At 41.8% G+C, this 13,153-nt stretch overlaps 1 protein-coding gene across 3 annotated transcripts in view; it reads left to right on the forward strand.

The window, feature by feature from the left end:
- The window catches only part of ATP10D (ATPase phospholipid transporting 10D (putative)), a 122,613-nt gene that overhangs the window by 101,539 nt on the left and 7,921 nt on the right, over positions 1–13,153 (forward strand). For 2 of the 3 annotated variants that reach the window (XM_065907207.1, XM_065907208.1), the window contains exons 19-21: positions 1,804–2,004; positions 8,774–8,854; positions 10,060–10,164. In XM_065907207.1, coding sequence (XP_065763279.1) covers positions 1,804–2,004; positions 8,774–8,854; positions 10,060–10,164 — 387 coding nt within the window. The remainder of the gene's footprint in view (positions 1–1,803; positions 2,005–8,773; positions 8,855–10,059; positions 10,165–13,153) is intronic. The other variant, XM_065907209.1, reaches the window with a different exon arrangement.

The raw sequence follows: 13,153 nt of genomic DNA on the forward strand, positions 1-13,153 counted from the left end.
GTACGACAAGGCTGTATATTGTCACCCTGCTTATTTAACTTATATAGAGTACATCATGAGAAACACTGGCCTGGATGAAGCACAGGCTGGAATCAAGATTGCCGGGAGAAATATCAATAACTCAGATATGCAGATGACACCACCCTTATGGCAGAGAGTGAAGAGGAACTAAAGAGCCTCTTGATAAAGGTGAAAGAGGAGAGTCAAAAAGTTGGCTTAAAGCTCAACATTCAGAAAACTAAGATCATGGCATCCAGTCCCATCACTTCATGGCAAATAGATGGGGACACAGTGGAAACAGTGTCACACTTTATTTTTGGGGGGCTCCAAGATCACTGCAGATGGTGATTGCAGCCATGAAATTAAAAGACGCTTTCTCCTTGGAAGGAAAGTTATGACCAACCTAGACAGCATATTAAAAAGCAGAGATATTACTTTGTCAACAAAGGTCCGTCTAGGCAAGGCTATGTATTTTCCAGGGGTCATGTATGGATGTGAGATTTGGACTATAAAAGAAGCCAAGCACCGAATAATTGATGCTTTTGAACTGTGGTGTTGGAGAAGACTCTTCAGAGGCTCTTGGACTGCAAGGAGATCTAACCAGTCCATCCTAAAGGAGATCAGTCCTGGGTGTTCATTGGAAGGACTGATGTTGAAGCTGAAACTCCAATACTTTGGTCACCCAATGCGAAGAGCTGACTCATTTGAAAAGACCCTGATGCTGGGAAAGATTGAGGGCAGGAGGAAAAGGGGACGACAGAGGATGAGATGGCAGGATGGCATCACCAACTTAATGGACATGGGTTTGGGTGGACTTGGTAGTTGGTGATGGACAGGGAGGCCTGGCGTGCTGCGGTTCATGGGGTCGCAGAGTCAGACACGACTGAGCGACTGAAGTGAACTCAAAAGTCACTTTATAGTTCATGGGCAGTTTCTAAGTGGATCTTGATTTTAAGACCTGATGTGGGATAATTCTCATTTTCCAGATGGAAAAACCAAAATTTCTAGAGGTTTTTAAAATGACCTAAAGTCATATAGTCATATAGAAAGTGTCCCCTGGGACTTGAAAGAAGACCCCCTAAATCTGAGTCGAATGACCTTCCCTGTGTCCTGCATTGCTTCAGGGCACAAAGCTTTTGCTATTGCAGACTTAGTGCACCTGAGGCAAAGTACTGAAACCGTGTACAATGTATGTGCTTGGCCTCTAGGATGACCACCTGCCCTGGTTTGCCTGGGTCTGCCCCAGTTTAAGTCGTAAGAGTACCTTGTCCTGAAAAACTCCTGTCTCAAGCAAACTGGGATGGTTGCCCACCCACTGGCATCATCCCACTTCACCACCAAAAAAAAATCAAGAACTCAGAAAGCAAGTGAATGAACATTTGACTTCTACCTACCAGCTGCTACCAGCATGGGTCCAGCTTCTCTTTATCTGGAGCTGGAATGTCTCCATTTGAATCCTGGCTCTGCCACTTATTTGCCAGGTAACTTTAGGCAAGTTCCTTAGCCTCCCCATGCCTCACTTTCCTCATCCACATTGTTAGGAAAACTAAATGAACGATTTATAAAGCTCTTAGAACCGTGAGTGCCAGCCCCGCATAGTAAACTGTCTGTGTGTGTGTGTGTTTTAATAAAACATTTGCCAAAATAAAAGGTGTGAGGTCAGCTGTGGTTCTCCATTCTGTCAGCAAAGAAACTGTGCTGGGAGGCTGAGATCACACCGTTCAGAGCAGCGCTGGGTGGCATGTGTGGTCATGGCTCTCACAGCAGACTCTAAGATGTGACTTTTTCTCTTTGTGTCCCTAGGCCTATGTGAACCTCCTTTTCTGGTACCAGTTCTTTTGTGGGTTTTCAGGAACGTCCATGACTGACTACTGGGTCTTGATCTTCTTCAACCTCCTTTTCACATCGGCACCTCCCGTCATTTATGGAGTCCTAGAGAAGGACGTGTCTGCAGAGACCCTCATGCAGCTGCCTGATCTCTACAGGAGTGGCCAGAGGTCAGAGGTGGGTGCTCCAGCAGAAACGTGCGCACGGATTCGCAGCCGTCGTCAAAGTCAGGCATCTTCCAGGGTGCTTGGCTTAAGTACTCTGGTGTATTGAAATGTGTCTGAATCATCGGTGTTGGTTTCCAAAGATCTCTCCTAACACAGCAGACATTAAGTTACTCATTTCTGAAAGAAAACAAAGAAAACTATGAAAGACCTCCGGTGCTTCTAAGAAGAAATCCAGTCTTCAGACCTTGCAAATAACATTATCTAGTATTTCCTAAACCCCCAGCACCTTCTGCTGGGCAAACTACGAATTATTCGCAGTCCCATTTATCTTGACAAAGCACTTCGAGAGAGAACCTGGTGGTGTTTCCATTCTAAGATGAAGAATCTGAACTTCAAAGGGGCTGAGGAATTTTTGCAGAAATCTCGTATTTTTTTTTTTTTTTTTTTAAAAAGCAGAACTGGGATGTGAACCCTTCTTAGTCTGGTTCTAAAGCCAAAATTAAATTCTTCAGGTTTTACTGTCATGCGAAATAGTGGTATGATCTTACTGCCTCCCTCTCCCTAAACCCATGTCCACCTTCCACTTAATTAATCTCTCAGTCCTGTCCGCCCACCTCCAATACATCCCTTATATCTGTCCCCTCTCCATCCTTCTCTCAGCCCTCATTACCTCTTACCCATAATATCATAGTCACCAATTAATTGAGCTAGTTGTCTCAAAACTCTTCTCTTTTGTCTAGTTCATCTTTTACAAAATTAATGACTATTTTTGAGATAGCCTTATGAACATTATGTAATGCCTCTTATATGCCAGGCACATATATATATATATATATATATATATATATATATATATATATATGCATACATTTATGTATGTAAACTGCTTAACATACATAAATGTAATTCTAAAAATGACCCTTCAGGATCGATGCTATCGTTAGCCACTCTAGATGAGGAAAGTCAGGCACAGGGAGGTGTCTTAAGTAACCCACCCCTGTCACCGAGCTCATGGGTGGTGCAGATGAGCCCCAGTTCCCAACCCTCTGCTGCGTTGCCGAGAGAACACTGATGCTATCTTCAGTCCTTGGGTGCTCCCAACCCCTTTGCTATTTAATGGCCAGAAATCCAAAGTGCCCTCATCAGTGCTCAGGATCACAGCGACTGAGGTGGACCAGCAGCCTGTAGATAGTTGTAAATGGACAACGCTGAGGGCTTAGTCTGGGAAGACATTGTAGCCTTAAGAAGAAGCCTGTGTTAGGCAGGACTCTTCAGTTTCAGGTGACATAAAACCAGCTCAAATTGGCTTGATGAAAAAGGGAAATATATTGGCCCCATAGCTGCAAAATCCAGGACTAGTGGTGACATCTGTTATTCTTTTTTAAATTTAATTTAAATTTAATTTTATTTTGTACTGGAGTGTAGCTGATGTACAGTGTTATGTAAGACACCATTATTCTTAAATCAGCTGTAACTGTGCTGGTTATGTCTCCTTGGCTCAGCTGACAGTGACAGGGTTAGTCGCTCAGTCATGTCCAGCTCTTTGCAACCCCGTGGACTATAGCCTGCCAGGGTCCTCTGTCCATGGGGTTCTCCAGGCAAGAACAGTGAAGGGGTTGCCATTCTCTTCTCTAGTGGATCTTCCCCACACAGGCATCAAACTCAGGTCTTGTGCATTGGGATTTGAGTCCTACGCTTTTCGCTGTGTGTACTCTTGTGACTGGAAAGATCGTTTTCTCACCAACCAGGCCTGGGATGTGGATCTTTCCTGACGACAGAGCTTAACCACATGGACGGGGTTGGGAAGGAGGGTTTCCTGTCAAAGGGCTGGAGAAATGAAAATGAGACCCATGGTAAGAAATTCATGCATTGGGTTTCACTGGACTCACTATTCTGAAGACACTGACCCAGAACAGCACTTGTTAACAAATGATGGGTGATGGTTAGCCTGAGTTTACATTCTGGCTCAGTGACCGTGGTAAGTTATGTTACTTGCCTGTACTCCAGTTTCTTCATTTATGGAGATTACGTGAAGATTAAGATAATATGTATAAAAGTTCCAGCCATATTACACTCTCAGTGTTGTTTTTATCCCACCCCTAGACTTACCCAGAAATTTGAGGAAATCCTAAATATAAAATGATGCTTTATTTTTGTCAATCCAACTTTCTTTTGGGTTGAACTGCCTTTCCAGACTGGAGAGTAAGTTAATGTCCTTAGGCTCATGAGTATGGACTTCCCTGATCGCTCAGTTGGTATAGAGTCCGCCTGCAATGCAGAAGACCCTGGTTTGATTCCAGGGTCGGGAAGATCAGCTAGAGAAGGGATAGGCTACCCTCTCTAGTATTCTTGGGCTTCCCTTGTGGCTCAGCTGGTAAAGAATCCACCTGCAATATGGGAGACCTGTGTTCTATCCCTGGGTTGGGAAGATCCCCTGGAGAAGGGAAAGGCTCATGGGGCAGTCAACGCAAGAAGAAGTTAGCTTCCAGGGAGGAGGAAATCCTTACAATTCTTCAGTTTCATCCAGTTCATTTCGATCAAAGAACCAAATGGGATATTCTAAAAAAGTCCAATCTGACTTAAGGTTCAAAGTCAGGGGTGCAGGAATGTGTGACTGATAGTAGTGAAGTTGTCCTACACCCCAGGTCTAAGTTAGATTCCAAGTCTGTTGAGGAAAGAAGGATAGAAGGGAGACGGTTTATGTTTTTATAGCTGGTGTTTCAGAAGCCCATTTGTACGGCCTGAAGATTGTAATTGGTCTTTACCCTGGAAGAGTTGAGGTCATTGTTTCCTGTTGTTGAGCCCTGCTATCAGTCCTGTGCACACTTTGTTCTATCGAGCCGGCCAGTTTTGTATTACATGGTGATTGCAGGCAGTGTCCCAGCATGTGGCTATTGATAAAAAGTAATTGAGTTCATTGATTTACCTTCCGGAAGAGTTGTCCTTTCTGTGAACTTGGCCTCCAAACAAATTCTGTTTTATGTTTGGGCCATTTCCTGTCTTTGGTGTCATGAAAGATAACTTCCCAGGCTTATAGCATCTCTCTCCTTGAAAGGAGATGGGTCTGGAAGGCCGCAGTGAGAGGTGTCCCTTCCAAACAGCCGTCATCTATTACCACCTTTCTTTACCCACACAGCCTTCTGGCTTTAACTTCGTGTGGATTTTTGCCTCTCAGTTTCCAGGGATCTCATGAGTTCCTCCTTTCAGCCGCTCATTTGTCTTATCCTTGACACTTCTCTGCCCCAGAGTCCCCTAATTCACATGACCGTGAAGAACCTTTTGGCTCTCGGCGTTCTGAGCAGCCTCCGTTCCCCTCGGAGCATGGAGCTGTATTTCAGCTTATCCCGGCCTTGTTCTATCTTGCGCAGTGACATTTTGGTGGCCCTTTTGACTCTGCTACATTCTCTTCCACCATTTGGGTGTGCTTCGTTTGTGGACACTCGACAAAAGGCAGGTAGAAGATTCCATCATTCCAATGAGAAAACTGTAACAGAAGGTACAGGGAAAAGTAGGCTGGGAACCATGACTCTTCATCACTGTGATTTTTCCAGAGGACAAAGAGATTAAAAAACAAAAGAAAAAAGATAGATGCCTCAAACTTCCTTTGAGGGCTGGAAGAACGTATACGGAGATTTCGAGCATTTATAAAGCTTTAGAAGACAGCTACCCATTTTGAAGAAAATTTCAGCCTCTTTTTTCATTTTTTTTTTTTAATTTTATTTTATTAGTTGGAGGCCAATTACTTCACAACATTTCAGTGGGTTTTATCATACATTGACACGAATCAGCCATAGAGTTACACGTATTCCCCATCCCGATCCCCCCTCCCACCTCCCTCTCCACCCGACTCCTCTGGGTCCTCCCAGCGCACCAGGTCCGAGCACTCGTCTCATGCATCCCACCTGGGCTGGTGGTCTGTTTCACCATAGATAATATACATCCTGTTCTTTTGAAACATCCCACCCTCACCTTCTCCCACGGAGTTCAAAAGTCTGTTCTGTACTTCTGTGTCTCTTTTTCTGTTTTGCATATAGGGCCATCGTTACCATCTTTCTAAATTCCGTATATATGTGTTAGTATGCTGTAATGTTCTTTATCTTTCTGGCTTACTTCACTCTGTATAATGGGCTCCAGTTTCGTCCATCTCATTAGAACTGATTCAAATGAATTCTTTTTAACGGCTGAGTAATATTCCATGGTGTATATGTACCACAGCTTCCTTATCCATTCATCTGCGGATGGGCATCTAGGCTGCTTCCATGTCCTGGCTATTATAAACAGTGCTGCGATGAACATTGGGGTGCACGTGTCTCTTTCAGATCTGGATTCCTCAGTGTGTATGCCCAGAAGTGGTATTGCTGGGTCATATGGCAGTTCTATTTCCAGTTTTTTAAGAAATCTCTACACTGTTTTCCATAGTGGCTGTACTAGTTTGTATTCCCACCAACAGTGTAAGAGGGTTCCTTTTTCTCCACACCCTCTCCAGCATTTATTGCTTGTAGACTTTTGGATAGCAGCCATCCTGACTGGCGTGTAATGGTACCTCATTGTGGTTTTGATTTGCATTTCTCTAATAATGAGTGATGTTGAGCATCTTTTCGTGTGTTTGTTAGCCATCTGTATGTCTTCTTTGGAGAAATGTCTGTTTAGTTCTTTGGCCCATTTTTTGATTGGGTCATTTATTTTTCTGGAATTGAGCTTCAGGAGTTGCTTGTATATTTTTGAGATTAATCCTTTGTCTGTTTCTTCATTTGCTATTATTTTCTCCCAATCTGAGGGCTGTCTTTTCACCTTACTTATAGTTTCCTTTGTAGTGCAAAAGCTTTTAAGTTTCATTAGGTCCCATTTGTTTAGTTTTGCTTTTATTTCTAATATTCTGGGAGGTGGGTCATAGAGGATCCTGCTGAGATTTATGTCAGAGAGTGTTTTGCCTATGTTCTCCTCTAGGAGTTTTATAGTTTCTGGTCTTTCATTTAGATCTTTAATCCATTTTGAGTTTATTTTTGTGTATGGTGTTAGAAACTGTTCTAGTTTCATTTTTTTACAAGTGGTTGACCAGTTTTCCCAGCACCACTTGTTAAAGAGGTTGTCTTTTTTCCATTGTATAGTCTTGCCTCCTTTGTCAAAGATAAGGTGTCCATAGGTTCGTGGATTTATCTCTGGGCTTTCTATTCTGTTCCATTGATCTATATTTCTGTCTTTGTGCCAGTACCATACTGTCTTGATGACTGTGGCTTTGTAGTAGAGTCTGAAGTCAGGGAGGGTGATTCCTCCAGTTCCATTCTTCTTTCTCAAGATTACTTTGGCTATTCGTGGTTTTCTGTATTTCCATACAAACTGTGAAATTATTTGTTCTAGTTCTGTGAAAAATACCGTTGGTAGCTTGATAGGGATTGCATTGAATCTATAGATTGCTTTGGGTAGAATAGCCATTTTGACAATATTGATTCTTCCAATCCATGAACACGGTATGTTTCTCCATCTGTTTGTGTCCTCTTTGATTTCTTTCATCAGTGTTTTATAGTTTTCTATGTACAGGTCTTTTGTTTCTTTAGGTAGATATACTCCTAAGTATTTTATTCTTTTTGTTGCAATGGTGAATGGTATTGTTTCCTTAATTTCTCTTTCTGTTTTCTCATTGTTAGTGTATAGAAATGCAAGGGATTTCTGTGTATTAATTTTATATCCTGCAACTTTACTATATTCGTTGATTAGCTCTAGTAATTAAGGAAATAAGACTATAAACATGTTAAGAAAAGGAAGAAGTAGCTCAAGGATATGATATGTGTGTCGTCGTCATTTTTGCCTGTGGCAGACGTCACTAATAAACCATAGCCCTCCATCCTTCCTGTCAGGTCTGAATGGAGCCTCAGAATCCTTCTGCACACACAGTATTATTTGTTCAGAATTATCTTCTATTTGAAAACCTGTTTTCAATCGTTTGACTGGTATCTATGCTTCATCTTTCTCTTTCTGCAGGCTTTTGGTAGGAAGCAGTTTAGCACGTGAAAAGTTAGGTAAGAATAGTTTATTAATCCAAGAAATAGTTGTTGGGTACTTGCTGTGTGCCAGGCACTGCTTTAATCACTTGAATAAAAGAATCTAGGTCCCGCTTTATGAAGCTTGCATTCTGTTGAGGGAAACAGGAAATGATTCGGTAAACAAGGTGATTTCCGATTGTGATGAAAGAGTTCTAAGGATCCCTGGTATTAATAGTAAATGATAAGTGGACATAGCTTTTAGATTGGTCTGAAGTCTATGCCCCTATGAGGAGTGATAGCTGAGTTAGGATATGAGTAATGAGGAACTGGTTGTGTAGGAGGTCTAGGAAGAATTTCTAGCAGAGATAACAGCACAGGGGAAGCCCTGAGGAAAGAAGGGATTTGGCATATTTGAGAAACAGATGAAGTCTGCGTGTTGGGAGAATGGTGAATGAAGATTAGACCAGGAGGGGGTGACCCTGGAGAGCAGGGATTTCAATGAGAAGACCACACAGGACCTCCTAGATCATGCGAAGGGACTAAGATTGATCCAGTGATAGAAGCAATACAAGCTGAGGAGTTCCTTCAGGTTTCTTTTCACCTGTGAGCTCATTTTATTCAATTATCACCCCCTTATTTCACTACTACGTACAGATCTGACCTGTTCATGAACGAGAGACTGAAGGAATAGAGTTTTCTCTCAGAGAAGCAAAAGCAAGCAGTGGCTGGTGGTGGTCCTTGGTTTTGCCTTGACCCTTATTAATCTTTCTCCCTCCCCAACGTCTGTTTTGTTTTCAGGCGTACTTGCCCCTCACCTTCTGGGTTACTTTGCTGGACGCCTTTTACCAAAGCCTGGCCTGCTTCTTCGTGCCTTACTACGTGAGTCCTTGTTAGCTCGAAGGATTGTTGTTAACAGATAAATGGTGCCTCTCTGTTCTCTCTCACTGGTGTCAGCATTCAGAATAGGTATATGAGGGCAGATTGCTCGTGTAATTAAGTTATTAACTGACTAAATATAACGCTTCTCTCAGATATGGTAGGGTAGTGGGTTAAATTTGAAGAGAAGTGCCTAGCTGAATCCTTTTGGTTCTCTTTGTAGCCCTGTACTGCTTGATAATTTTCATCAATGACTTGAATAAAGTTGAAAGCCTGGCTTATAATTAGATGAGTCAAAATCAGAGAGGCAAAGTCAGAATATGAAAGCTATTATTAGTCAGTGCCGGACTAATTCTACCAGGATGTCATTCAGAGTATTAAATTTAAGTAGTATCTCCCAAACTTTAAAACAAAAAAACAAAAAATCACCTTGTTATGCAGGTAAAAAATGGAAAAAATATAACTAAATGAAGAATTAATAAAATTAATTTAAAAAATGTAGACCAACAGCAAGCAGCATGATACAGTTGCCCATTCACCCGCCTCCGTCCCCAGAAGAAAATGCTAATTTGATCATGGATGGTTAACAAAAGTTCATTAACAAAAAGGGAAAAGGTAATAGTCTTTAAGTTAACAATTATCATTCTTTATTCAAATAAAACTACTTGAATTTTCCCACCTAGAATAATCAAGGTATACTGCATTTCAAGAGGAATATAGGTAAGGCAATCTAAAGTATATTTAGAAAAGAATGACGAATTGTAAAATATCAGAAAACTGTGTCATGTGAGGAGTACTTTAAGGACTTGAAGACACAAGCATATGAGAGGGGTGGATATTTACTTAACCATGATAAAAACTCAAGTTAGCCAGAGTATCTGCTTCAGAGGTTTGCAGCTCTGTTAAGTGGAACATGTTTGAAATTTCTCTATACTTCAAAGAATCAGAAGCATAAGTAAAAGAATCAGGGAAGATGAATTAAGATTCAGAATATAAAAAATAATTCCAGCTGAAAAATCCAAAGGTTAGACGGCCTGTCTGGGATTCAGTCTCTTTTTCTAAAAATGTTCAAGTTTATCCTAAATGACCAGTTATTAGAAACACTGAAGAAAGGGACTCAGTCCTCGTTTGGGCCATGGAATGCAGTGATGATATACCAGAGTGTGCACAGCTCTCCAAGAGCACCAACTTTTATCCTCTCTTTGTAGACCTACCAGGGCTCAGACATTGACATCTTTACGTTTGGAAACCCCCTGAACACAGCTGCTCTCTTCATCATTCTCCTCCATCTGGTGATAGAAAGCAAGAGTTTGGTGAGTGGTTTTCCTGCCTTTGAAGTAGCCTGAAGCTGTTGTTGGGAAATGTCTTCATGCCTAGAAAACAGATGGTAATGAGAGGAGTGATGACTCCCAGGAAGAAGGGTGACTCGCAGCCGCTCTCGTGGGCTGCTGAGTGTGGTTATGCTGAGGATGGTCTGCGGCCAGGAGGCGTGGGGAACACCTGCCTGGCCCCCTTGGTGGTACTCGTGGTGTGAATGGTTCATGGTGTGAGTCAGGCTGGAGAAGTAATTACCAGCGTTGGCCAGCATTCTTCAAGACCAAGCTGATGCCTTTCAACTAAAGTGAAAACAGGTGTTATGCCTTAATCCTGGTATAGTGACTTTTGTAAGTGATGATTTTATGCTTTTCTCATAAACAAACAAAAATGTTTTTCTCCCTCCAGAAGTTTTACCATTCATTTCATTTGAATCTAGGTCTTTTTGAACTTAGTTGCCAACTTAATGGTAAAGTTGTCTTTTCTTCAAAATGATTGCAGGATAGCTATGAAACAAAGCTAGTGTGGAATCTGCCTCTGATTATTTACGCCGCTCACTCACTTCCATTGTCATTGTCTCTGCTGTCATCAAAGCCTTTGTCATTTCTTCCTAAATTATAGCTACGACCTCCTTGGTCTTCTCACCTTGACTCTTGTCTCTGCAAAGCAACCAAAGTCATCCTTTTGAAATATAAAGCGTACCTTTTTGCCGTCCTTTGGGTAAAACCCTTCAGTGGCTTCCGATTCTACTTGGGATAAAATCTAGAAGCCCTAAGACTTCATCAGGCTTCATGCGGCCATGCCGCCGCTTCTGTCTGCAGTGCCGTTCCCACTCATCTGTGGGGTAGCAGCGCACTGCCCCCTCTTTTTCTCGGGTACAGTGAGCTCATCAGCACAGCAGGGCCTCAGCACTGACCATCTCTTCTGATGCGAGCACCCCTTGTTTACTTTTGGGTCCCTGCACTTTGCCCAGATCAAAAGTTTTTGTTTCTTTGGTTTTTTTTTTTTTTTGGTTTCAGCAAAAATGCTGCTTTTCTCAAGAACCCTTTCCTAGCCATCCATTTTCTCCTGTCATCCTCTTACTTTATTCATAATGCTAATACTAATTTACAGTTCTTCATTTAATTATGTGATTAGACTATTCATGTTTCTCTTCTACTTTAGACTGTAATCTTCTTGGGGGCAGAATTTATGTTTTGTTCACCATTGTATACCAGTATCTAGGACAAGGCTGGCACACAGTAGGTGCTCAAAAAATATTTGAATGAATAAATGAATAATTAAATAACCAATGTTTGGGGTGATTTAACATCTTACTGGTGGTGCATTTTATATAGGAAATAACTGGGTGAAGTTACAGTTTTAAATGATATACGAGGTTATATCATGAGATTATAATTTTTAGGTAGGGCTGAATATTTTTGGCATCACATGCTTTGCTTATAACCTTCTATAACCAAACTTTATAAGCCTAAAGTGTTATAAAAAGTTAATATCTGCAGATATCAGATGGGAAGAGTAAAGGGAATTCTAGAACTAAAATATTTGAAACTATTTTAGTATCTATTTAATTTCATTTTTAAACTCTTATGTATGTAGGTAGTTTTGGCTACTGCCTAAGGAAGTGTCATAAGTTCTAACATCAAAAGGTGTTGCAAAGATGCTAATATGTCAAGTGTCAGTTTGGGTTCAGTGGTAATGAGCAACAGCAATCTATTTTAGCTAACCTGAGCAAATAGAAAAGTTATTAAAACTATACTGAAGCATCATAGTAAAACAAACAAAAAGATGTCCTGAGGATTCAGAGTGACTCCAGAGATCCAGGGAACAGAAAGCAATGGATAAGCTTGTCAGGATGGTACTGTAGTCTGAACTGGTCCCAGTCATTTTCTCTCTACTCTTGCCTTATTCACTGTGCTCCAAGTTCAGTCCCTGGTGACAGAATTCTATTTCCTTAGCTCCAATCACAGGCTTTGGCGACAGAGGAGTGTTTTGTCAAGATTGCACATAATTCTGGGAGTCTTCACTAAGAGAAGGGGAGCAAAAGCAAGGTGCCAAGAAAAATGATGTAAAGAATGTATCCATATAAAGAATGTAACCATATAAAGAATGTATCATTAAAGAATTGCTTCTCACACTGCAGGGTGGGATAGAGCTCATGGCCTCTGGAGGTCTGTTGTCAGTAGCAGTCATTCTGAGAATGTGAATTAGTTTCTACCCCCTTTTACTCACCATCTCACTGTCGCTTTTCTTCCCTCCCTGTTGGTTTTTACCCAGAATCCCTCGCCTTTAACTACATCCATTTATTTAAACAGGTCACCTCCATCAAGTCACTTCTCACTTGCCAAAAGTACTTCTTAAAAGGAAAAAGAAAACCCTGGCAGTAGGGCTCAGTGAGAAGGAAGAACATTTGAGAAAGAAAAAAATCCTTGTCTTCGGAGGCATAAAGATCTTTTTTTTAACCGTAGAAGCCCTGGTTGCTTTACGATGTTTTATTTTCTGCTGTACAGCAAAGTGACTCAGCTATGAAAGTCAAAGTGTTAGTCACTCAGTCAAGTCCCGCTCTTTGCAGCCCCGTGGACCATAGCCTGCTAGGCTCCTCTGCCCATGGAGTTTCCCAGGCGAGAATACTGGAGTGGGTAGTCATTCCGTTCTCCAGGGGATCTTCCCAACCCAGGGATCAGACCTGGATCTATGTTTATACATATGCCCCCTCCCTCTTGGAGCTTCCACCCATCCAACCCTCCGGGTCACCAGAGCACCAAGCTGAACCCCCCGGGCCATGCAGCAGCCTCCCACTCACCATCAGTTCTGCATGTGGCCCTGCTCATGTGTCAGTCCCAAGCTCCCAGTGAACCCCCTCCCCATGTCTACATGTCCATTCCCTATATCTGCATTGGCATAAGGATCTTAATTGAGGATTCAACCATTTTCTGAGCATTTTGTGCATGTTTACAAAATATGAACTGATTTTGTGATTTTTGTGAA

This window comes from Muntiacus reevesi, chromosome 16, assembly GCF_963930625.1.
Source record: "Muntiacus reevesi chromosome 16, mMunRee1.1, whole genome shotgun sequence".
Lineage (NCBI taxonomy): Eukaryota > Metazoa > Chordata > Mammalia > Artiodactyla > Cervidae > Muntiacus > Muntiacus reevesi.